The following is a 25576-nucleotide window of genomic DNA, read 5'->3' as shown; positions in this document are numbered from 1 at the left end:
TGTACATGGATGGGAGGGGCATGGACGGCCATGGTCCTGGTGCAAGTTGATGGGAGTAGGTGCTTTAAATGGTTCAGCATGGACTAGATGGGCCAAAGGGCCTGTTTCTGTGCTGTACCTTTCTGTGAATCTACGACTCTATAACTGGGGTAAAGTCAATTCTACAGAGTGAAAAAGTATTTTGGCAAGAGGGAACTGCATGAAGGTGAATCTGTCTCATGATTGGGGAAGCAATTAAAGTTGAAATAGAGACAGGCCAGGGGTTCAGTAAGCTCTTACCTACCACCCCGTGCATGCTGAACAAACAGTGAAGAGAGGTTTATGACAGATATCCTGAAGCATGGCAATGCAGGGGTTAAAGTGATGGTTAACATGACAGAGAACAATGACTGAGAAGAGCGGCTGAGTCATGTGTAACAAGACATGGGATGTCTGGATCAGATCAGACAAAACCACAGCTGAGGAAGGATGGCTGAAGCTCCAAGTCACTTTTGGCAGGAGGCCATTTGACCCCCTGCCTCTTTCCCTGCAATGTATGGATCTATTTCTTTTAGAGCAATGACTCCCTTTTAGTGCTACGCAAGAACCATAAGATCATAAAGCAAAGGAGTAGAATTAGGCCATTCAGTCTATTCGGTCATGGCTGATCCCAGATCCTGCTCAACCCCGTACACCTGCCTTCTCACCATATCCTTTGTTGCCCTGACCGATCAGGAAATGATCAATCTGCCTTAAATATACCCACGGACTTCACCTACCCTGCAGTCTGTGGCAGAGTATTCAACAGATTCACTTCTCTCTGGCTAAAAAAATTCCTCCTTGCCCCTGTTCCAAAAAGTCACCTTTTGCCAAGCACAAGCGCTGCCAAGTCATTTCCATTTCCCTCTGCACAGCAGCATGCTGCATTTTAAAAATAATAACCTGCTTTTCCCAAGTCCCTCTGCACAGCAGCACGCTGCATTTTAAAAATAATAACCTGCTTTTCCATTTCCCTCTGCACAGCAGCACGCTGCATTTTAAAAATAATAACCTGCTTTTCCATTTCCCTCTGCACAGCAGCACGCTGCATTTTAAAAATAATAACCTGCTTTTCCCAAGTCCCTCTGCACAGCAGCACGCTGCATTTTAAAAATAATAACCTGCTTTTCCCAAGTCCCTCTGCACAGCAGCACGCTGCATTTTAAAAATAATAACCTGCTTTTCCCAAGTCCCTCTGCACAGCAGCACGCTGCATTTTAAAAATAATAACCTGCTTTTCCATTTCCCTCTGCACAGCAGCACGCTGCATTTTAAAAATAATAACCTGCTTTTCCCAAGTCCCTCTGCACAGCAGCACGCTGCATTTTAAAAATAATAACCTGCTTTTCCCAAGTCCCTCTGCACAGCAGCACGCTGCATTTTAAAAATAATAACCTGCTTTTCCATTTCCCTCTGCACAGCAGCACGCTGCATTTTAAAAATAATAACCTGCTTTTCCCAAGTCCCTCTGCACAGCAGCACGCTGCATTTTAAAAATAATAACCTGCTTTTCCATTTCCCTCTGCACAGCAGCACGCTGCATTTTAAAAATAATAACCTGCTTTTCCATTTCCCTCTGCACAGCAGCACGCTGCATTTTAAAAATAATAACCTGCTTTTCCATTTCCCTCTGCACAGCAGCACGCTGCATTTTAAAAATAATAACCTGCTTTTCCCAAGTCCCTCTGCACAGCAGCACGCTGCATTTTAAAAATAATAACCTGCTTTTCCCAAGTCCCTCTGCACAGCAGCACGCTGCATTTTAAAAATAATAACCTGCTTTTCCATTTCCCTCTGCACAGCAGCACGCTGCATTTTAAAAATAATAACCTGCTTTTCCCAAGTCCCTCTGCACAGCAGCACGCTGCATTTTAAAAATAATAACCTGCTTTTCCCAAGTCCCTCTGCACAGCAGCACGCTGCATTTTAAAAATAATAACCTGCTTTTCCCAAGTCCCTCTGCACAGCAGCATGCTGCATTTTAAAAATAATAACCTGCTTTTCCCAAGTCCCTCTGCACAGCAGCATGCTGCATTTTAAAAATAATAACCTGCTTTTCCATTTCCCTCTGCACAGCAGCATGCTGCATTTTAAAAATAATAACCTGCTTTTCCCAAGTCCCTCTGCACAGCAGCATGCTGCATTTTAAAAATAATAACCTGCTTTTCCATTTCCCTCTGCACAGCAGCACGCTGCATTTTAAAAATAATAACCTGCTTTTCCCAAGTCCCTCTGCACAGCAGCATGCTGCATTTTAAAAATAATAACCTGCTTTTCCCAAGTCCCTCTGCACAGCAGCATGCTGCATTTTAAAAATAATAACCTGCTTTTCCATTTCCCTCTGCACAGCAGCACGCTGCATTTTAAAAATAATAACCTGCTTTTCCCAAGTCCCTCTGCACAGCAGCATGCTGCATTTTAAAAATAATAACCTGCTTTTCCATTTCCCTCTGCACAGCAGCATGCTGCATTTTAAAAATAATAACCTGCTTTTCCCAAGTCCCTCTGCACAGCAGCATGCTGCATTTTAAAAATAATAACCTGCTTTTCCCAAGTCCCTCTGCACAGCAGCATGCTGCATTTTAAAAATAATAACCTGCTTTTCCCAAGTCCCTCTGCACAGCAGCATGCTGCATTTTAAAAATAATAACCTGCTTTTCCCAAGTCCCTCTGCACAGCAGCATGCTGCATTTTAAAAATAATAACCTGCTTTTCCCAAGTCCCTCTGCACAGCAGCATGCTGCATTTTAAAAATAATAACCTGCTTTTCCCAAGTCCCTCTGCACAGCAGCACGCTGCATTTTAAAAATAATAACCTGCTTTTCCATTTCCCTCTGCACAGCAGCACGCTGCATTTTAAAAATAATAACCTGCTTTTCCATTTCCCTCTGCACAGCAGCATGCTGCATTTTAAAAATAATAACCTGCTTTTCCCAAGTCCCTCTGCACAGCAGCATGCTGCATTTTAAAAATAATAACCTGCTTTTCCCAAGTCCCTCTGCACAGCAGCATGCTGCATTTTAAAAATAATAACCTGCTTTTCCATTTCCCTCTGCACAGCAGCACGCTGCATTTTAAAAATAATAACCTGCTTTTCCCAAGTCCCTCTGCACAGCAGCATGCTGCATTTTAAAAATAATAACCTGCTTTTCCATTTCCCTCTGCACAGCAGCATGCTGCATTTTAAAAATAATAACCTGCTTTTCCCAAGTCCCTCTGCACAGCAGCATGCTGCATTTTAAAAATAATAACCTGCTTTTCCCAAGTCCCTCTGCACAGCAGCATGCTGCATTTTAAAAATAATAACCTGCTTTTCCCAAGTCCCTCTGCACAGCAGCATGCTGCATTTTAAAAATAATAACCTGCTTTTCCCAAGTCCCTCTGCACAGCAGCATGCTGCATTTTAAAAATAATAACCTGCTTTTCCCAAGTCCCTCTGCACAGCAGCACGCTGCATTTTAAAAATAATAACCTGCTTTTCCATTTCCCTCTGCACAGCAGCACGCTGCATTTTAAAAATAATAACCTGCTTTTCCATTTCCCTCTGCACAGCAGCATGCTGCATTTTAAAAATAATAACCTGCTTTTCCCAAGTCCCTCTGCACAGCAGCATGCTGCATTTTAAAAATAATAACCTGCTTTTCCATTTCCCTCTGCACAGCAGCATGCTGCATTTTAAAAATAATAACCTGCTTTTCCATTTCCCTCTGCACAGCAGCATGCTGCATTTTAAAAATAATAACCTGCTTTTCCCAAGTCCCTCTGCACAGCAGCATGCTGCATTTTAAAAATAATAACCTGCTTTTCCATTTCCCTCTGCACAGCAGCACGCTGCATTTTAAAAATAATAACCTGCTTTTCCATTTCCCTCTGCACAGCAGCATGCTGCATTTTAAAAATAATAACCTGCTTTTCCCAAGTCCCTCTGCACAGCAGCACGCTGCATTTTAAAAATAATAACCTGCTTTTCCCAAGTCCCTCTGCACAGCAGCATGCTGCATTTTAAAAATAATAACCTGCTTTTCCATTTCCCTCTGCACAGCAGCATGCTGCATTTTAAAAATAATAACCTGCTTTTCCCAAGTCCCTCTGCACAGCAGCATGCTGCATTTTAAAAATAATAACCTGCTTTTCCATTTCCCTCTGCACAGCAGCACGCTGCATTTTAAAAATAATAACCTGCTTTTCCCAAGTCCCTCTGCACAGCAGCACGCTGCATTTTAAAAATAATAACCTGCTTTTCCATTTCCCTCTGCACAGCAGCACGCTGCATTTTAAAAATAATAACCTGCTTTTCCATTTCCCTTCCAAAGTGGATGACCTTGCATTTACCAACATTGTACTCCATCTGCCAAACCCTTGCCCACTCACTTAGCCTATCTATATCTCTCGGCAGACTCGCTGTAACTTTCGCACAGTTTGCTTTTCCACTCAATTTAGTATCATCAGCAAACTTTGATGCACTACACTCGGTTCCCTCTTCCAGATTGTTAATGTATATCATGAACAGTTGTGATCCCAGCACCAACCCCTGTGACACACCGCTCCCCACGGATTCCCAACCAGATTAACACCCATGTATCCCAACTCTCTGCTTTCTATTAATTAACCAATCCTCTATCCATGCTAATACATCACCCCAACTCTATGCATCCTTATCTTATGGATAAGCCTTTTATGCAACAGCTTATCAATGGCCTTCTGGAAATCCAAGTAAATAACGTCCATCTGTTCCCCTCTATCCTTTGTGTTCATTATATCTTCGATGAACTCCAGAAAGTTTGTCAAACAGGACTTGCTTTGCTGAATACCCGCTGCGTCTGCCTGATGGATCCATTTCTTTCCAGATGCCTCACTATTTCTTCTTTAGCGATGGCTTCAAGCATTTTCCCAACTACAGATGTTAAACTAACTGGCCTATAGTTACCTGCCTTTTGCCTGCATCCTTTTTTGATCAGTGGCGTGACATTTGCTGCCTTCCAATCTGCCAGGACTGGCACAGAGTCCAGAGAATTTTGGTAAATCATCACCAAAGCCTCCACTATAACTTCTGCCATTTCTTTCAGTGCCCTGGGATTCATTCCATCAGGACCAGGGGACTTACCTGTCTACAGACCCACAAGTTTGCTCAATACTACCTCTTTAGTGATAGCTATTGTATCGAGGTCCTCACCTCCCATCGCATCCATAACATCTCTCTTTGCTGTGCAGACAGATTATTCAGATAATAGTCTGCACTAGTGTTCCTTTTATCAAAATGCATTAGCATGTATTTCCCAACACTGTATTCCACCTGCACTTTTTTCCCCGTTCTTCCAACTTGTCTAAGTCCTGCTACAATCACATTGCTTCCTCAGCACTACCTACCCCTCCACCTATCTTTGTATCATTCGCAAACTTTGCCACAAAGCCAGCAATGTCCCCTTGGATCCCATGCCTCCTTACTTTCTCAATAAGCCTTGTCAAATGCCTTGCTGAAATTCATATACACTACATCTACTGCTCTACCGTCATCAATGTGTTTAGTCACATCCTCAAAAAATTCAATTAGGCTTGTAAGGCACAACTTGCCTTTCACAAAGCCATGCTGACTATTCCTAATCATATTCTGCCTCTCCAAATGTTCATAAATCCTGCCTCTCAGGACCTTCTCTATCAACTTACCAACCACTGAGCTATCTCCTCCAGTTCCATACACCCTTGATTGGTCCTGTTCTCTCACGCCTTATCCTCTTACTCTACACATACTTGTAGAATGCTTTGGGGTTTTCCTTAATCCTGCCCACCAAGGCCTTCTCATGGCCCCTTCTGGCTCTCCTAATTTCATTCTCAAGCTCCTTCCTGCTAGCCTTATAATCTTCTAGATCTCTATCATTATCTAGTTTCTTGAACCTTTCATAAGCTTTTCTTTTTCTTCTTGACTAGATTTAAAATAGCCTTTGTACACAACGGTTCCCATACCCTACCATCCTTTCCCTGTCTCATCAGAACATACCTATGCAGAACTCCATGCAATTATCCCCAGAATATTTGCTACATTTCTTCCATACATTTCCCTGAGAACATCTGTTTCCAATTTAAGCTTCCAATTTCCTGCCTGATAGCCTCATATTTCCCCTTACTCCAATTAAATGCTTTCCTAACTTGTCTGTTCCTATCCTTCTCCAATGCTATGGGAAAGGAGATAGAGTTGTGATCGATATCTTCAAAATGCTCTCCCATTGAGAGACCTGACAAGGTTCATTTCCCAATACCAAATCAAGTACAGCCTCTCCTCTTGTAGGCTTATCTACATAAGAAACCTTCCTGAATACACCTAACAAACTCGCCCCCATCTAAACCCCTCACTCTAGGGAGATGCCAATCAATATGCCAACCAATCAATATCACAAGGGGACACAGGTTTAAGCTGCTGGGAAGTAGGTATAGAGGAGCTGTCAGGCTAAGTTTTTACTGAGAGAGTGGTGAGTGCATGGAATGGACTGCCAGAAACGGTGGTGGAGGCGGATATGATAGGGTCTTATAAGAGGCTTTTGGATAGGTACATGGAGCTTAGTAAAATAGAGGGCTATAGGTAAGCCTAGTAATTTCTAAGGTAGAGATGTGTTCGGCACAACTTTGTGGACTGAAGGGCTTGTATTGTGCTGTAGATTTTCTGTTTCTAATATTTGAGAAATTAAAATCTCCCACCACAACCACCCTGTTATTATTACACCTTTCCAGAATCTGCTTCCCTATCTGCTCCTCGATGTCCCTGTTACTATTGGGTGGTCTATAAAAAAAACCCAGTAGAGTTATTGACCCCTTCCTGTTCCTAACTTCCACCCACAGACACTCAGTAGACAATCCCTCCATGACTTCCTCCTTTTCTACGGCCATGACACTATCTCTGATCAACAGTGTCACACCCCCTCCTCTTTTGCCTCCCTCCCTGTCCTTCCTGAAACATCTAAAGCCTGGCACTCAAAGTAATCATTTCTGCCCCTGAGCCATCCAAGTCTCTGTAATGGTCACAACATCAGAGCTGCAAGTACTGATCCACGCTCTAAGCTCATCCGCTTTGCTCACAACACTCCTTGACAAATCTCAAACCATCAATCTGAGCGCATCCCTTCCCTATCATCTGCCTTTTCTCCCTCTCTCACTGTCTACAAGCTTTCTCTATTTGTGAGCCAACCGCCTCTTCCCCAGTCTCTTCAGTTCGGTTCCCACCCCCCCAGCAATTCTAGTTTAAACTCTCCCTAGTAGCCTTAGCAAACCTTCCCGCCAGGATATTGGCCCCCTGGGATTCAAGTGCAACCCGTCCTTTTTGTACAGGACACACTTGCCCTAAAAGAGGTCCCAATGATCCAGAAATCTGAATCCCTGCCCCCTGCCCCAATCCCTCAGCCACGCATTTATCCTCCACCTCATTCTATTCCCATACTCACTGTCACGTGGCACAGGCAGTAATCCCGAGATAACTACCTTTGGGGTCCTGCTTCTCAATTTCTTTCCACTCCCCACAGTCTGTTTTCAGGACCTCCTCCCTTTTCCTTCCTATGTCATTAGTACCAATATGCACCACGACCTCTGGCTGTTCTCCATCCCAGTTCACTTCTGTGGACACGATCTGAAACATCCCAGACCCTGGCACCTGGGAGGCAGACTGCCATCTGCGTTTCTTTCCTGCGTCCACAGAATCACCTGTCTGACCCCCTAACTATAGAGTCCCCTATCACTGCTGCCATCCTCTTCCTTTCCCTACCCTTCTGAGCCACAGGGCCAGACTCTGTGCCAGAGGCAAGGCCACTGCCGCTTTCCCTAGGTAGGCTGTCCCCCCTCCCCCAACAGTAAGCAGGGGTACTTATTGTCAAGGGGTACAGCCACAGGGGTGCTCTCTAGCCTCTGACCCCTGCCCTTCCCTCTCCTGACTGTTACCTACTTATCTGTCTCTTGAGGCCCCGGTGTGACTACTTGCCTATAGCTCCTCTCCATCACCTCCTCACTCTCCCTGACCAGGCGAAGGTTATCGAGCTGCATCACCAATTCCCTAACCCAGTCCCTAAGGAGCTGCAGCTCGATGCACCTGGCGCAGATATGGCCGTCCAGGAGGCTGGAAGTCTCCCAGACTTCCCACATCTGACACTGAGCACATTAAACCGGCCTCATGCACATACTTCCTGTCTGTATTCTACACAAGTAAAGTACCTCACCTCAACCCGTTAACGTTGAAGCCCCATTGAGCCAAAGCCTTCCTACTCTGTCTCCCTCTACTCCGCTGCCCGATCCTCCGACACCCGCTCTATAAGGCTGTCTCCTTTTAAACTCTTCTCACTGGCTGACAGACACATGCTTGTGCAGTCGTGCCTAGATCAAACCGCTGAAGAATGGTGAGTGCATGGAATGGGCTGCCGGTGATGGTGGTGGAGGCAGATACAATAGGGATCTTTTCAGAGACTCCTGGACAGGTATATGGAGCTCAGAAAAATACAGGACTACGGCTAACCCTAGGTAATTTCTCAGGGAAGGACATGTTCAGCACAGCCTTGTGGGCCGAAGGGCCTGTATTGTGCTGTAGGTTTTCTGTTTCTATGTTTCTAATTCCATTATCAAAATCACTAACAAACAATGTGAAACAATCTGACCCCTGAGGAAAACCACTAGTCACTGGCAACCAACAAGAAAAGGTCCCTTTTATTCCCACTGGCTGCCTTCTGCCTGTCAGCCAGTCCTCTATCCATGCCAGTATTTTTCCTGTAATGCCATAGGATTTTAAGCAGCCTCACTTATAGCAGCTTATCAAATGCCTTCTGAAAATCCAAGTGATATCCACTGCCTCTCCTTTGTCAACCTTGCTTGTGACTTTCTCAAAAAACTGATTTGTCAATCAAGATTTCTCTTTACAGAAACCATACTGACTGACTTATTTTATCATTAGTCTCTAAGTACCCCAAAACCTCATCCTTAATATTAAACTCCAACACTTTCCCAACCACTGAGATTAGGGTAACTGGCCTATAATTTCCTTTCTTTTACCTTCCTCCCTTCTTAAAGAGTGGAGTGACATTGGCAATCGTCCAGTTCTCCAGGACCATGCCAGAATCAAGTGATTCTTGAAAGACCATGACTAATGCATCAGTTACCTCTTCAGCAACCTCTCTCTGGACTCTGGGGTGTAGTCCATCTGGTTCAGGTGACTTATCCACCTTAAGACATTTCAGTTTGCCTAGCATTTTTTCCTTTGTAATAGCAATGGCGCTCACTCCTGCTCCCTGACACTCACGAACCTCTGGCTCACTGCTAGTGCCTTCCCAGTGAAGACTAATGCAAAGTACCCATTAAGTTAATCTAACAACACACACAAAATACTGGTGGAATGCAGTAGGCCTAGCAGCATCTATAGGAATAAGTACAGTTGACGTTTCGGGCCGAGACCCTTCGTCAGGGCTAACAGAAAGAAGAGATAGTAAGAGATTTGAAAGTGGGAGGGGGAGGGGGAGATCTGAAATGATAGGAGAAGACAGGAGAGGGAGGGATGAAGCTAAGAGCTGGAAAGGTGATTGGCAAAAGGGATACACAACTGGAGAAGGGAAAGGATCATGGGACGGGAGGCCTAGGGAGAAAGAAAGGGGGAGGGGAGCACCAGAGGTAGATGGAGAGCAGGCAAGAAGTGATTGTGAGACAGAGAGAGAGAGAGAGAAAAGAGAAAAAAGAAAAAAAAGGAGAAAAAAAAAGTAATAAATAAATAAATAAATAAGAGATGGGGTAAGAAGGGGAGGAGCGGCATTAATGGAAGTTAGAGAAATCAATGTTCATGCCACAAGGTTGGAGGCTACCCAGATGGAATACAAGTTCATCTGTTGTTTCTTTGTCCCCCATTGCTATCTGACCAGCATCATTTTCCAGTGGTCCAATATCAACTCTCACCTCCCCTTTACTCTTAATATAACTGAAAAAATCTTTTAGAATCCTGCTTTACATTATTGGCTAGTTTGCTCTCATATTTAATCTTTTCTTTTCTTATAGCTTTTTTAGTTGCCTTTTGTTGGATTTTAAAAGCTTCCCAATCATCCAACTTCCCACTCACTTTTACTACCTTATATGCCCTTTACTTGACTTTTATGGAGTCCTTAACTTCCTTCGTCAGCCATGGTTGCCTACCCCTGCCATTTGAGAACTTCTTTCTTTGTGGAACTCGAGGGGGAGCAATATCCTTGCTGGTAGGTTTGCTAGCATGGTTCGGGAGGGTTTAAACTAATTTGGAAGGGGGATGGGACCTGGAGCGATAGAGCAGTGAAAGAAGTACATGGGGTAAAGCCAGATCTAACACATAGAGAGGCTTTGAGGAAAGAGCAGCAGAATATAGGGTATAAAGGTAGTAAGGTAGAAGGGATAAAGTGCGTGTACTTCAATGCAAGAAGCATCAGGAACAAAGGTGATGAACTGAGAGCTTGGATACATACATGGAATTATGATGTAGTAGCCATTACGGAGACTTGGCTGGCACCAGGACAGGAATGGATTCTCAATATTCCTGAATTTCAGTGCTTTAAAAGGGATGGGGGGGAAGGGGAGGAGGGGTGGCATTACTGGTCAGGGATACTATTACAGCTGCAGAAAGGGTGGGTAATGTAGCAGGATCCTCTTTTGAGTCAGTATGGGTGGAAGTCAGGAACAGGAAGGAAGCAGTTACTCTACTGGGGGTATTCTATAGGCCCCCTGATAGCAGCAGAGATACCGAGGAGCAGATTGGGAGGCAGATTTTGGAAAGGTGCAAAAATAACGGTTATTTTCATGGGTGACTTTAACTTCCCTAATATTGATTGGCACTTGATTAATTCCAAGGGTTTAGATGGGGCAGAGTTTGTTAAGCGTGTCCAGGATTGATTCCTGTCGCAGTATGTTGACAGGCCGACTAGGGGGAATGCCATACTAGATCTAGTATTAAGTAACGAACTGGGTCAGGTCACAGATCTGTCAGTGGGTGAGCATCTGGGGGACAGTGATCACGGTTCCCTGGCCTTTAACATTTTCATGGAAAGGATAGAATCAGAGAGGACAGGAACATTTTTAATTGGGGAAGGGCAAATTATGAGGCTATAAGGCTAGAACTTGCGGGTGTGAATTGGGATGATGTTTTTGCAGGGAAATGTACTATGGACATGTGGTCGATGTTTAAGGATATCTTGCAGGATGTTGGGGATAAATTTGTCCCGGTGAGGAAGATAAAGAATGGTAGGGTGAAGGAACCATGGGTGACAAGTGAAGTGGAAAATCTAGTCAGGTGGAAGAAGGCAGCATACATGAGGTTTAGGAAGCAAGGATCAGATGGGTCTATTGAGGAATATAGGGTAGCAAGAAAGGAGCTTAAGGGGCTGAGACGTGCAAGAAGGGGCAGAGAAGAGCAAGAAGGGGGCATGAGAAAGCCTTGGCAAGTAGGGTAAAGGAAAACCCCAAGGCATTCTTCAATTATGTGAAGAACAAAAGGATGACAGGAGTGAAGGTAGGACTGATTAGAGATAAAAGTGGGAAGATGTGCCTGGAGGCTGTGGAAGTGAGCGAGGTCCTCAATGAATACTTCTCTTCGGTATTCACCACTGAGAGGGAACTTGATGACGGCGAGGACAATATGAGTGAGGTTGATGTTCTGGAGTATGTTGATATTAAGGGAGAGGAGGTGTTGGAGTTGTTAAAATACATTAGGACGGATAAGTCCCCGGGGCCTGACAGAATATTCCCCAGGCTGCTCCACGAGGCAAGGAAAGAGATTGCTGAACCTCTGGCTAGGATCTTTATGTCCTCATTGTCCACGGGAATGGTACCGGAGGATTGGAGGGAGGCGAATGTTGTCCCCTTGTTCAAAAAAGTAGGGATAGTCCAGGTAATTATAGACCAGTGAGCCTTACATCTGTGGTGGGAAAGCTGTTGGAAAATATTCTTAGAGATAGGATCTATAGGCATTTAGAGAATCATGGTCTGATCAGGGACAGTCAGCATGGCTTTGTGAAGGGCAGATCGTGCCTAACAAGCCTGATAGAGTTCTTTGAGGAGCTGACCAGGCATATAGATGAGGGTAGTGCAGTGGATGTGATCTACATGGATTTTAGTAAAGCATTTGACAAGGTTCCACACGGTAGGCTTATTCAGAAAGTCAGAAGGCATGGGATCCAGGGAAGTTTGGTCAGGTGGATTCAGAATTGGCTTGCCTGCAGAAGGCAGAGGGTCGTGGTGGAGGGAGTACATTCAGATTGGAGGGTTGTGACAACTGGTGTCCCACAAGCATCTGTTCTGGGACCTCTACTTTTCGTGATTTTTATTAACGGCCTGCATGTGGGGGTAGAAGGGTGGGTTGGCAAGTTTGCAGACAACACAAAGGTTGGTGGTGTTGTAGATAGTGTAGAGGATTGTTGAAGATTGCAGAGAGACATTGATAGGATGCAGAAGTGGGCTGGGAAGTGGCAGATGGAGTTCAACCCGGAGAAATGTGAGGTGGTACACTTTGGAAGGACAAACTCCAAGGCAGAGTACAAAGTAAATGGCAGGATACTTGGTAGTGTAGAGGAGCAGAGGGATCTGGGGGTACATGTCCACAGATCCCTGAAAGTTGCCTCATGGGGTGTTAGCTTTCATAAGTCGAGGGATAGAGTTTAAGAGACGCGATGTAATAATGCAGCTCTATAAAACTCTAGTTAGGCCACACGGAGTACTGTGTCTAGTTCTGGTTGCCTCAGTATAGGAAGGATGTGGAAGCATTGGAAAGGGTACAGAGGAGATTTACCAGGATGCTGCCTGGTTTAGAGAGTATGGATTATGATCAGAGATTAAGGGAGCTAGGACTTTACTCTTTGGAGAGAAGGAGGATGAGAGGAGACATGATAGAGGTGTACAAGGTATTAAGAGGAATAGACAGAGAGGACAGCCAGCACCTCTTCCCCAGGGCACCACTGCTCAGTACAAGAGGGCATGGCTTTAAGGTAAGGGGAGGGAAGTTCAAGGGGGATATTAGAGGAAGGTTTTTCACTCAGAGAGTGGTTGGTGCGTGGAATGCACTGCCTGTGTCAGTGGTGGAGGCAGAGACACTAGTGAAGTTTAAGAGACTACTAGGCAAGTATATGGAGGAATTTAAGGTGGGGGTTTATATGGGAGACATGGTTTGAGGGTTGGCACAACATTGTGGGCCGAAGGGCCTGTAATGTGCTGTAATGTTCTATATCTATCCTGCGCCATGTGAACTATCCCCAGAAACTTCAGCAATCTCTGCTGTGCTTTCATCCGTGCCAGTATTCTCCTCCAGTGCACCTGGGCAAGCTCCTCTCTCATGCCTCTGTAATTCCCTTTATTCCATTGCGATACTGATACGTGTGACATATGCTTCTCCCTCTCAAATTGCAGAATGAATTCAATCGTATGATGATCACTGCCCTCTCAGAGTTCCTTTATGTTAAGCTCCCTAATCAGATCTGGGTTATTACACAACACCCAATCTAAGTTCGCCTTTCCCTGGGTAAGCTCAAGCACAAGCTGTTCTAAAAAGCCATCTCATAGGCATTCAGCAAATTTCCTCTTTTGTGATCTGACACCAACCTGATTTTCCCAATCTCCTTGCATATTGGAGTTCCCCATTACAATTGTGACATTACCTTTCCAGCTCTCTTTGCAATCTCAACCCCACATCTTGGCCTCTATTTGGATGCCTATATATGATTCCCATAATGGTTTTTTTTTAATCCTTGCAGTTTCTTAACTTAAAGAAACACACAAATTTAACATTCTCTGACCTATTATCACCATTTCTAATTTTATAATTCCACCTCTTACCAACAACACCATACCACCACCTCTGCCTTCCTGTCTGTCCTTTCGACACAAAGTATATCTTAGATGTAATGGTCACAACTATGGCTTTCTTTCAGCCACGACTCACGGTTGCATATTGATCTCTCTCTCTCGCGCTGCAACATGAATACTGTACACCAGTTGAAGCCATCTCCTGCATGTGTTCTTCTATTTAATCAATATATAGTTGTACACAGACAGAACAAATTGGTGAAAAGTACGGCTCTGAATGTCAGAAAATATCACGAACTGCACCAACAGTTATGGGACAAAACAGCGAGAGTTCAGAGTTAAAGAGTACAGAGTAGGCTGCGTCACAGACGCTAACAAAGGAATGCATGAGTAACACTGCATAGCAAGATGCAACCAGCAAAGTTAAAGTGTAAATAAGGTGGTGATGGCTTTAGTCAGGAAAATTGATGAATTTGATCACGCTAATGAAAGCTGAATGTCGTATTTCGAGAGGGTGGAACGTGGAGTAACAAAAAGAAAGCCCCCACACTTCCTAACTTAATGGATGCAAGGTCGTATAGTCTCTGAAGCAACTTAGTAACTCCTGAAAAGACAGCAAGCAGGATGTTCAATGAAAATGTTACAATTTTACAAAATCACTTGAGCCCTGAACCACTGGTATTAGCTGAGAGATTCAGATTTTACAAAAGGAACCAAAGGATGAAAGCATTTCTGAATACATTGCAGAACTGTGCAAACTTTCCCAATATTGTGACTTTAGAGATTGACTTTCTGGTGCACTAAGAGACAGGATTATATGTGGCATGCCTGGTCATAGCACTCAAAAGAGGCTACTGTCAGAAAAAGACCTAAGCTTAGAAAGGTCATTGTCCATTACAATAGAGCCCACAGCAAACAATGAGGCAGAACTACAGAAAAGGAGGTTAGAATGTGAAGTGCACAGAACGTTCCTGAATAGTGCAAAAAGCTGTTACATGTCAATGTTTTTTTTAAACCGTGAGTGTCATTTGGGCGCCTGGACGAGGTGGGTGGATGACGTCTTTATAATAAATGCGAAGAGGTTTCTGGGACATTCGGCTGTTAAGGGATACAACGGACTGCGAGCTACCAGCGGGAGAGCGAGCTGAGTGGAGTTAGTTGAAGAGTTCACTGCAGCAGTGGGCGAGTCTAAAACTTCTCCACGTCAAGAAGATTGTGATAACTAGTGGCACACAGTGCATGTTGGATGCGTGTCTGTCACTTTGTATGATCCATACTTGGATTTCTGGAGTATTCTGTGATGACCACTTTTGTTAATCTATACATGAAATCGACTGTGTTACGTGGTGACCTAAGGAATATTGTGACTGTCACCTAGTGATATCCTTATTTGGATATTGGAACTTAGGCATCACTTTGTTACCCTGCGTGGACTCTAAGATGACTGCTCGACGTCTAGAATCTTCTGTGACTGTCCTTGTTTTCTCAACATGGATCCTCCATGATTGCCACCTTGTGTCATCTTAGTGTGGATTTATGAGTTTTTCTTCACCTGTTTCCGTGAATCTCTGGTATCTTCTGGATTGCCATCCTAGGACTCGGTTTGAGTTAGACTTGGGAAGAACTGTTCCTAGACCTCCAGTTTGTGAGCTAAAATGCATAGCACTGTTAATTTTTGTTTAGGAGTGTAATTTGTTCAATTGTCTGTATTTTGGGTAGATACTGAAAATATATTTGTTTAACATTAAAAGCTGAGTCTGTGGTCTAGTGCTACTGGCACATAACAAAGCCAAAAATGTTATCGATGTAGCAAATCCTCCCATGAAACAAGTGACTATTGTTTCAAAGAAAATATTTGCAGGAAGTATCATAGACAAGGTCACAGAAAGAATGTGCAAGGCAGACAAAAAGCAGAACCAAAGAGAAGGAACACACTGAGTGAAAAGTTTCAAACACAAAATTAAGCAAATGGATGACCGAATGTAAAACAGAAAGAGATAAAACAGAGCCTGACAAAAGTGAACTGTCATATCTGGAACTGCAGAGTATGGCTGAAGCAGATCAGAAAATCATAAGGATCACAATAGATGTATGTGTCTGGTGTAAAACTGAAAATGGAGCTGGATACAGGGTTAGCTTTGTCCATAACTTCAGTGGCTGACTACAAGACTGTTTTCTGAGATGTCATTAGATGAAACTTCAGTGATGCTGAAGACCTACACAGGCAAAAAAGTGTCTCTCAAAGGCAAACTGAAGATGAATGTAACATATGCAAGCCAAACACAGCAGTTAGAGCTGTATGTATTGAAAAGTGGAGGGCCAGCACTTTTTGGACATGAATGGTTGAGAAAAATCCAACTAGACTTGTCACTGAATCAAAGCTCTCATCTGTCATCAACAGGAAACTGCAGTCCAAATGGTAGCATTTATCAGAAACTGTCAATGCTGCTTAATGCTAATGAGCAGCCCTGTGAACTCTGTCTCAGAGGCCAATGTTAGGCTGTCCGTAAAGAGAGCGAACCCTCGCAAGGTGGAAGGTCCTGATGGAGTACCTGGTAAGGCTCTGGAAACCTGTGCCAACCAACTGTGTGATTATTCAAGGACATTTTCAACCTCTCACTGCTATGGGCAGAAGTTCCCACTTGCTTCAAAAAGGCGACAATTATACCAGTACCTAAGAAGAATAATGTGAGCTGCCTTGATGACTATCACCTGGTAGTGCTCACATCTACAGTGATGAAATGCTTTGAGAGGTTGGTCATGACTAGAATGAAATCCTGCCTCAACAAGGGTCTGGACCCATTGCATTTTGCCTATCGCCACAATAGGTCAACAGCAGATGCAATTTCAATGGCTCTCCACACAGCTTTAGACCACCTGGACAACACAAGCACCTATGTCAGGATGCTGTTCATCAACTATAGCTCAGCATTTAATACCATCATTCCCACAATCCTAATTGAGATGTTACAGAACCTGGGCCTTTGTACCTCTCTCTGCAATTGGATCCTTGACTTCCTAACCAGAAGACCATTGTGTGGATTGGTGATAATATCTCCTCCTCGCTGACGATGAATACTGGCGCACCTCAGGGGCGTGTGCTTAGCCCACCTCTGCTCTCTCTATACCCATGACTATGTGGATTGGCAGAATCTCAGGCAGTGATGAGAGGGCGTACAGGAGTGAGATATACCAACTAGTGGAGTGGTGTCGCAGCAACAACCTGGCACTCAATGTCAGTAAGACAAAAGAGCTGATTGTGGACTTCAGGAAGGGTAAGACGAAAGAACACATCCCAATCCTCAGAGGGATCAGAAGTGGAGAGCGTGAGCAGTTTCAAGTTCCTGGGAGTTAAGATCTCTGAGGATCTAACCTGGTCCCAATATATCGATGCAGTTACACAGAAGGCGAGACAGCAACTATACTTCATTAGGAGTTTGAAGAGATTTGGCATGTCAACAAATACTCTCAAAAAACATAAAAACATAGAAAACCCACAACACAATACAAGCCCTTCAGCCCACAAAGCTGTGCCAAACATGTCCTTACCTTAGAAATTACCTATGGTTACCCATAGCCCTCTATTTCTCTAAGCTCCATGTACCTGGCCAGGAGTCTCTTAAATGACCCTATTGTATCCGCCTCCACCACCATTGCTGGCAGCCCATTCCACACACTCACCACTCTCTGCATAAAAAACTTACCCCTGACATTTCCTCTGTACCTACTTCCAAGCACCTTAAAACTGTGCCCTCCCTTGCTAGCTATTCCAGCCCTGGGAAAAAGCCTCTATCCACACGATCAATGCCTCTCATCATTTTATACTCCTCTATCAGATCACCTCTCATCTTCCATCACTCCAAGGAAAAAAGGCCAAGTTCACTCAACCTATTTTCATAAGGCATGCTCCCCAATCTAGGCAACATCCTTGTAAATCTCCTCTGCACCCTTTCTATGGTTTCCAGATGCCTTCTGTAGTGAGGTGACCAGAACTGAGCACAGTACTCCAAGTGGGGCCTGACCAGGGTCTTATACAGCTGTAACAGTACCTCTCGGCTCCTGAACTCAATCCAATGACTGTTGTACTGTGGGGAACATTCTGACAGGCCGCATTACTGTCTGGTATGTGGGGGGGGGGGGGGGCTACTGCACAGGACCGAAAGAAGCTGCAGAGGGTTGCAAATTCAGTTGGCTCTATCTTGGGTACGAGCCTACAAAGTACCCAGGACACCTTCAAGGACCGGTGTCTCAGAAAGGCAGCGTCTATTATTAAGGACCTCCAGTGTCCAGGGCATGCCCTTTTCTTACTGCTACCATCAGGTAGGAGGTACAGAAGCCTGAAGGCACACACTCAGCGATTCAGGAACTGCTTCTTCCCCTCTGACATCCGATTCCTAAATGGACATTGAACCCTTGGACACTACCTTACATTTTAAATATATATTATTTCTGTTTTCTGATGATTTTTAATCTATTCAATATACATTTACTGTAATTGATTTACTTATATATTAGTGTTACTGTTTTTTCTCTCTTCTACATTATGAATTGCATTGAACTGCTGCTGCTAAGTCAACAAATTTCACGACACATGCCGGTGATAATAAACCTGATTCTGACTCTGAGAAGGTATTTGAGAAGGGGATTGGTAAACTCAAAGGTTTGCAGAACAGAAATGAACTGGCTGAAACAGCAACAGCAAGATTCCAAAAGCACGTCCAGTGCCTTACACACTACGTCCTAAAACAGATGCTGAACTTCAGACTTGGAGGCACCTGGAATTCTCTCCAACATCGAGTGGAGTGATTGAGCCATGCCCATTGTCTCAGTGATCAAGAAAGGGAAGTCCAGAGTAATTCACATTTGTGGGGATTTCAAAGTGAGCATCATTTAAGTTACAAGAAAAGGTTGAACAAGTTAGGTCTTTATTCTTTGGAGTGTAGAATGTTGAGGGGGGACTTGATAGAGGTATTTAAAATTATGAGGGGGACAGAGTTGACGTGGATAGGCTTTTTCCATTGAGAGTAGGGGAGATTCAAACAAGGGGACATCAGTTGAGAGTTAGGGGGCAAAACTTTAAGGATAACATGAGGGGGAATTTCTTTACTCAGAGAGACATAACTGTGTGGAACGAGCTTCCAGTAGAAGTGGTAGAGGCAGGTTCGGTATTGTCATTTAAAGTAAAATTGGATAGGTATATGGACAGGAAAGGAATGGAGGGTTATGGGCTGAGTGTGGGTCAGTGAGACTAGGTGAGAGTAAGCGTTCTGCATGGACTAGAAGGGTCGAGATGGCCTGTTTCCGTGCTGTAATTGTTACCCAGTGCTGCGTACTGTGCAGTATCCCCTGCCATGAATAGAAGACATTTTTGCATCTTTGGCAGGTGGGGAGAGGTTTTCAAAGATTGACTTGTCACAAGCCTATCTGCAAATGGAGATTGAGGAGTCAAGCAGGAATTTTCTCAAAATCAACACTCACAAGGGACTGTTCCAGTATAATCATCTCATCTTTGGTGTTGCATCAGCTTCAGCAATTTGGCAAAGAGTAAACCAAGTACTCCAAGATATCCCAGGAACACAGTGTTACCTGATGCCATCATTGTGACTGGCAAGAAAGATGAAGAGCTCCTCCAGAACCTTGGAAAAGTGCTCACCAGGCTGAGTGAGTATGGTCTGTGTGCAAAGAGTGATAAATTTGAGTTTTTCCAAGAATTGAAAATGAAGAAATGACACAAGTCTCATATTGTGGACAAGCAGGGCTTACCCAAGTCACAAGAGAAGATCGAAGCAGTGCTGCAGGCACCCAGCTGGAAGATGTGTCACAACTCAGGTCTTACTCGGGCTTTGCAAACTACTACCACTGGTTTAACCCACATGTTGCAACAGTGCTGTGCCCACTGAATGCACTGTTGCAGACAGAAACAAAGCGGGAATGGTCAGAAAGATGTGAAAGAGCATTCAATGAAATAAAGGGATTAATAACATCTGATGAACTGCTCATCCATTGTGATCCATCTCTGTCCATCAGACTGGCGTTCAATGTGTCCCCTTATGGCATTGGGTCCACTTTGTCACACATACTGAAAGATGGATCTGAATGCCTGATTACTTCAAGATCACCGATGAGCGCAGAACACAACTACACACAGGTCAACAAAGAGACACTTAGTCTAGTATGAGGAATAAAGAGGTTCAACCACTACCCCTACGGACAAAGATTTACACTAGTGACAGATCACCAGCCCCTTGTGTTCATTTTCAATCCCAGGAAGGGAATTCCAGTGATGACTGCTGCCCGGTTGCAGCTTTGGGCACCTTCCCTAGGAGCCCTCTCTTATGACATAGAGTTCAAGGGCACCAAAAAACAAGGCAAACCTGATGATTTGTCACACTTTCCACTGTTGACAACTGAAGAAGAAAACAGTGGCCCTGTGACCCAGCAGAAGTGGTCCACAAGGCATTGGTGCACCAGTTGCCAGTAACAAATTCTGAAACAAAAGAATAACAAGGAATGACCCTTCATTGTCAGAAGTCTATGACATCACCATGCAAGGACGGCCAGTTAGTGGCAACCCTGTTTCCAGAGTTCTCAGTGAGTCGAGACCGACTGTCAGTATGTTAAAGAACGCTGATGTGTGGATCTCATGTTCCGGTTCCCTCTAAGCTGCATACCGGAGTGTTAGAGCATCTACATGAAAGACATCAGGGTGCAGTCAAGGTGAAGAGTCTTGCCTGGACCTAATATGTGTGGTGACCAGGAATAGACAGACAGATTGAAGACTTGACCAAAAGCTGTTCAGGATTCCAAGAAGTTCAAATTGCACTCCGACAAGCACTATTACACCCATGGGAGTGGCCGTCATCACTATGGCAAAAAGTACATATTGACTTTGCTGGGCCATTCATGGATTCCATGTTTGTGATGTCTGAGGATGCTCATTCGAAGTGGCCGGTGGGTATACAACGAAGCCAATGAATGCTGAGCTCCTTCAGCATTTTGTGTCTGTCGCTTGGGTTTGCAGCATCTGCAGGTTTTCTCGTTTGTGATTTGATCACGACCCATTAATCTCTGCGTTCACACAGAGGCTGATGCTGGGTGGGCAAGGGTATCTACAGGCCAGTGCCTGACAATGGTGTGGGTGGATCCAATGATTACTGAATATCACTAACACTCTCTACCTCCAGTGCCAAGCCTATTTCCCAAGTCAGTGTGGATCCCTGGTGACTTCTGGAGGAGCCTAACACGAGGATCCATGCCAAAGCCTCACTGATGTCCACACACCATCCTCTTCTCACCAATCACTATTATCACATCCTCCAAATGAACCACGTTGTAAACAGCACACAGCCATGGTGACTGTTGCACAAGTGTGAGGCCAGGGGTTAATAAATATTCAGGGTAATAAATGCATGTGCGCAGTGAGGGTCGGGGTTAATCTAAGAAAGGATCTGCTGGCATTGGAGAGGGTTCAGAGGAGATTCATGAAAATTATCCCAGGAATAAAAAAGGGTTAATGAGCAAATGGCTTAGGGTCTGTACTTGCTGAAGTTTAGAAGAATGAGGGTGGATCTCATTGAAACCTATTGAATATTGAAAGGCCTGAATAGAGTGGGAGAGTGTAGGATCGAAGAGCACAGCCTCCGAATACAAAGACGTCCTTTCAGAGCAGAGATGAGAAGGAATTTCTTTAGCCAGTGAGGAGTGAATCTGTGGAATTCATTGCCACAGTCAGCTGTGGAGGCCTGGTTATTGGGTATATTTAAAGCAGAGCTTGATAGGTTCTTGATTAGTCAGGACATCAAAGGTTATGGGGAGAAGGCAGGAGAATGATGTTGAGAGGGATAATAAATCAGCCATGATGGAATGGTGGGGCAAACAAAATGTACCAAATGGCCTAATTGTGCTCCTACATCTCATGGTAATAAAGATCCACGGTCAGTGAGGTCATATCAACTGCCTGACCCTAGGTCCAGGGGCAGTGAGGGGTGTTGCTGGGCGAGAGAGCATCCTGGAATCATACCTTACACTGGCTGCAGCAGACTCCGTGTGCACACTGGGCACCTGGAGTAAGAGTACAGTTATTGGCGTTACAACACGGGTTCACACACTCCTGTAACACAAGCAGAGAATAATAATGTCTGAAAGTCGCCTTACACAGGCCTCGCCATACAGACAGGTTCTGTCCACTGCCTTGTGCCTGCACCGATACAGTTACTGTCCCTGTTAAATATCGCACCACATCACCACTCCGTCACCCCCACATTCCCGCCAGTTACAGACACTCTCAGTCGCCCCCACCTTCCCGCCAGTTACAGTCACCCCACCTTCCCGCCAGTTACAGTCACCACCACCTTCCCGCCAGTTACAGTCACCCCACCTTCCTGCCAGTTAGTCACCCCCACCTTCCCAACAGTCACAGTCACCCCACCTTCCCGCCAGTTACAGTCACCACCACCTTCCCGCCAGTTAGTCACCCCACCTTCCCGCCAGTTAGTCACTCTCAGTCGCCCCCACCTTCCCGCCAGTTACAGTCACCCCCACCTTCCCAATAGTCACAGTCACCCCACCTTCCCAACAGTCACAGTCACCCCCACCTTCCCGCCAGTTACAGTCACCCCCACCTTCCCAATAGTCACAGTCACCCCACCTTCCCAACAGTCACAGTCACCCCCACCTTCCCGCCAGTTAGTCACCCCCACCTTCCCGCCAGTTACAGTCACCACCAGCTTCCCGCCAGTTAGTCACCCACACCTTCCCGCCAGTTACAGTCACCCCCACCTTCCCGCCAGTTACAGTCACCCACACCTTCCCGCCAGTTACAGTCACCCCCACCTTCCCGCCAGTTATAGTCACCACCACCTTCCCGCCAGTTACAGTCACCCCCACCTTCCCGCCAGTTATAGTCACCCCCACCTTCCCGCCAGTTACAGTCACCCCCACCTTCCCGCCAGTTATAGTCACCCCCACCTTCCCGCCAGTTACAGTCGCCCCCACCTTCCCGCCAGTTAGTCACCCCCACCTTTCCGCCAGTTACAATCACCCCCACCTTTCCGCCAGTTACAATCACCACCACCTTCCCGCCAGTTACAGTCACTGTCAGTCACCCTAATGTGCCCGCCAGTTACAGTCACAGTCACTCCCACCTTCCCAACAGTCACAGTCACCCCACCTTCCCACCAGTTACAGTCACTCTCAGTCACCCTAATCTTCCCACCCGTTACAGTCACCCTCACCTTCCCGCCAGTTACAGTCACACCCACCTTCGCGCCTGTTAGTTACCCCCACCTTCCCACCAGTTACAGTCACCCCAACCTTCCCAACAGTCACAGTCAACCTCAGTCACCCCCAGCTTCCCGCCAGTTACAGTCGCCCCCACCTTCCCGCCAGTTACAGTCACCCCACCTTCCCGCCTGTTGCACTCAACCCCACCTTCCTGCCTGTTACAGACACTCAGTCACCCCCACCTTCCTGCCTGTTATAGTCACTCTCAGTCACCCCCACCTTCCCGCCAGTTACAGTCACACTCAGTCACTCCAATCTTCCCACCAGTTACAGTCACCCCCACCCTCCCGCCAGTTACAGTCTCCCCACCTTCCCGCCTGTTACAGTCTCCCCACCTTCATGCCAGTTACAGTCACTCTCAATCACCCCAATCTTCCCACCAGTTACAGTCACCCCCACCCTCCCGCCAGTTACAGTCTCCCCACCTTCCCGCCTGTTAGTTACCCCCACCTTCCTGCCAGTTACAGTCACACACCCCCACCTTCCCGCCAGTTACAGTCACCTCACCTTCCTGCCAATTACAGTTACCCCACCTTCCCACCAGTTACAGTCACCCCCCACCTTCCCGCCTGTTACAGTCACCCCACCTTCCCGCCAGTTACAGTCACCCCCACCTTCCCGCCTGTTACAGTCACCCCCACCTTCCCGCCAGTTACAGTCTCCCCCACCTTCATGCCAGTTACAGTCACTCTCAGTCACCCCAATCTTCCCACCAGTTACAGTCACCCCCACCCTCCCGCCAGTTACAGTCTCCCCACCTTCCCGCCTGTTACAGTCTCCCCACCTTCATGCCAGTTACAGTCACTCTCAATCACCCCAATCTTCCCACCAGTTACAGTCACCCCCACCCTCCCGCCAGTTACAGTCTCCCCACCTTCCCGCCTGTTAGTTAGCCCCACCTTCCTGCCAGTTACAGTCACACTCAGTCACCCCCACCTTCCCGCCAGTTACAGTCACCTCACCTTCCTGCCAATTACAGTTACCCCACCTTCCCACCAGTTACAGTCACCCCCCACCTTCCCGCCAGTTACAGTCACCCCCACCTTCCCGCCTGTTACAGTCACCCCACCTTCCCGCCAGTTACAGTCACCCCTACCTTCCCGCCTGTTAGTCACCCCCACCTTCCCGCCAGTTACAGTCTCCCCCACCTTCATGCCAGTTACAGTCACTCTCAGTCACCCCAATCTTCCCACCAGTTACAGTCACCCCCACCCTCCCGCCAGTTAGTTACCCCCACCTTCCTGCCAGTTACAGTCACTCTCAGTCACCCCCACCTTCCCGCCAGTTATTGTCACTCTCAGTCACCCCCACCTTCCCACCAGTTACAGTCACCCCAACCTTCCCAACAGTCACAGTCAACCTCAGTCACCCCCAGCTTCCCGCCAGTTACAGTCGCCCCCACCTTCCCGCCAGTTACAGTCACCCCACCTTCCCGCCTGTTGCACTCAACCCCACCTTCCTGCCTGTTACAGACACTCAGTCACCCCCACCTTCCCGCCTGTTATAGTCACTCTCAGTCACCCCCACCTTCATGCCAGTTACAGTCACTCTCAATCACCCCAATCTTCCCACCAGTTACAGTCACCCCCACCCTCCTGCCAGTTACAGTCTCCCCACCTTCCCGCCTGTTAGTTACCCCCACCTTCCTGCCAGTTACAGTCACACACCCCCACCTTCCCGCCAGTTACAGTCACCTCACCTTCCTGCCAATTACAGTTACCCCACCTTCCCACCAGTTACAGTCACCCCCCACCTTCCCGCCTGTTACAGTCACCCCACCTTCCCGCCAGTTAGTCACCCCCACCTTCCCGCCTGTTACAGTCACCCCCACCTTCCCGCCAGTTACAGTCTCCCCCACCTTCATGCCAGTTACAGTCACTCTCAGTCACCCCAATCTTCCCACCAGTTACAGTCACCCCCACCCTCCCGCCAGTTAGTTACCCCCACCTTCCTGCCAGTTACAGTCACTCTCAGTCACCCCCACCTTCCCGCCAGTTATTGTCACTCTCAGTCACCCCCACCTTCCCACCAGTTACAGTCACCCCAACCTTCCCAACAGTCACAGTCAACCTCAGTCACCCCCAGCTTCCCGCCAGTTACAGTCGCCCCCACCTTCCCGCCAGTTACAGTCACCCCACCTTCCCGCCTGTTGCACTCAACCCCACCTTCCTGCCTGTTACAGACACTCAGTCACCCCCACCTTCCCGCCTGTTATAGTCACTCTCAGTCACCCCCACCTTCATGCCAGTTACAGTCACTCTCAATCACCCCAATCTTCCCACCAGTTACAGTCACCCCCACCCTCCTGCCAGTTACAGTCTCCCCACCTTCCCGCCTGTTAGTTACCCCCACCTTCCTGCCAGTTACAGTCACACACCCCCACCTTCCCGCCAGTTACAGTCACCTCACCTTCCTGCCAATTACAGTTACCCCACCTTCCCACCAGTTACAGTCACCCCCCACCTTCCCGCCTGTTACAGTCACCCCACCTTCCCGCCAGTTAGTC

At 46.4% G+C, this 25576-nt stretch overlaps 1 protein-coding gene across 7 annotated transcripts in view; it reads right to left on the bottom strand.

Annotated features, from left to right (window-relative positions):
• LOC140726056 (disintegrin and metalloproteinase domain-containing protein 19-like) overlaps nucleotides 1-25576 on the bottom strand; it is a 156330-nt gene that overhangs the window by 84311 nt on the left and 46443 nt on the right. For all 7 annotated transcript variants that reach the window (XM_073041955.1, XM_073041960.1, XM_073041957.1 and 4 more), the window contains one exon: nucleotides 21809-21898. In XM_073041955.1, coding sequence (XP_072898056.1) covers nucleotides 21809-21898 — 90 coding nt within the window. The remainder of the gene's footprint in view (nucleotides 1-21808; nucleotides 21899-25576) is intronic.

The sequence above is a fragment of the Hemitrygon akajei genome, chromosome 4, assembly GCF_048418815.1.
Source record: "Hemitrygon akajei chromosome 4, sHemAka1.3, whole genome shotgun sequence".
Lineage (NCBI taxonomy): Eukaryota > Metazoa > Chordata > Chondrichthyes > Myliobatiformes > Dasyatidae > Hemitrygon > Hemitrygon akajei.
The sequence above is the reverse complement of the archived record's forward strand: the minus strand, read 5'-3'. Positions and strand labels throughout refer to the sequence as shown.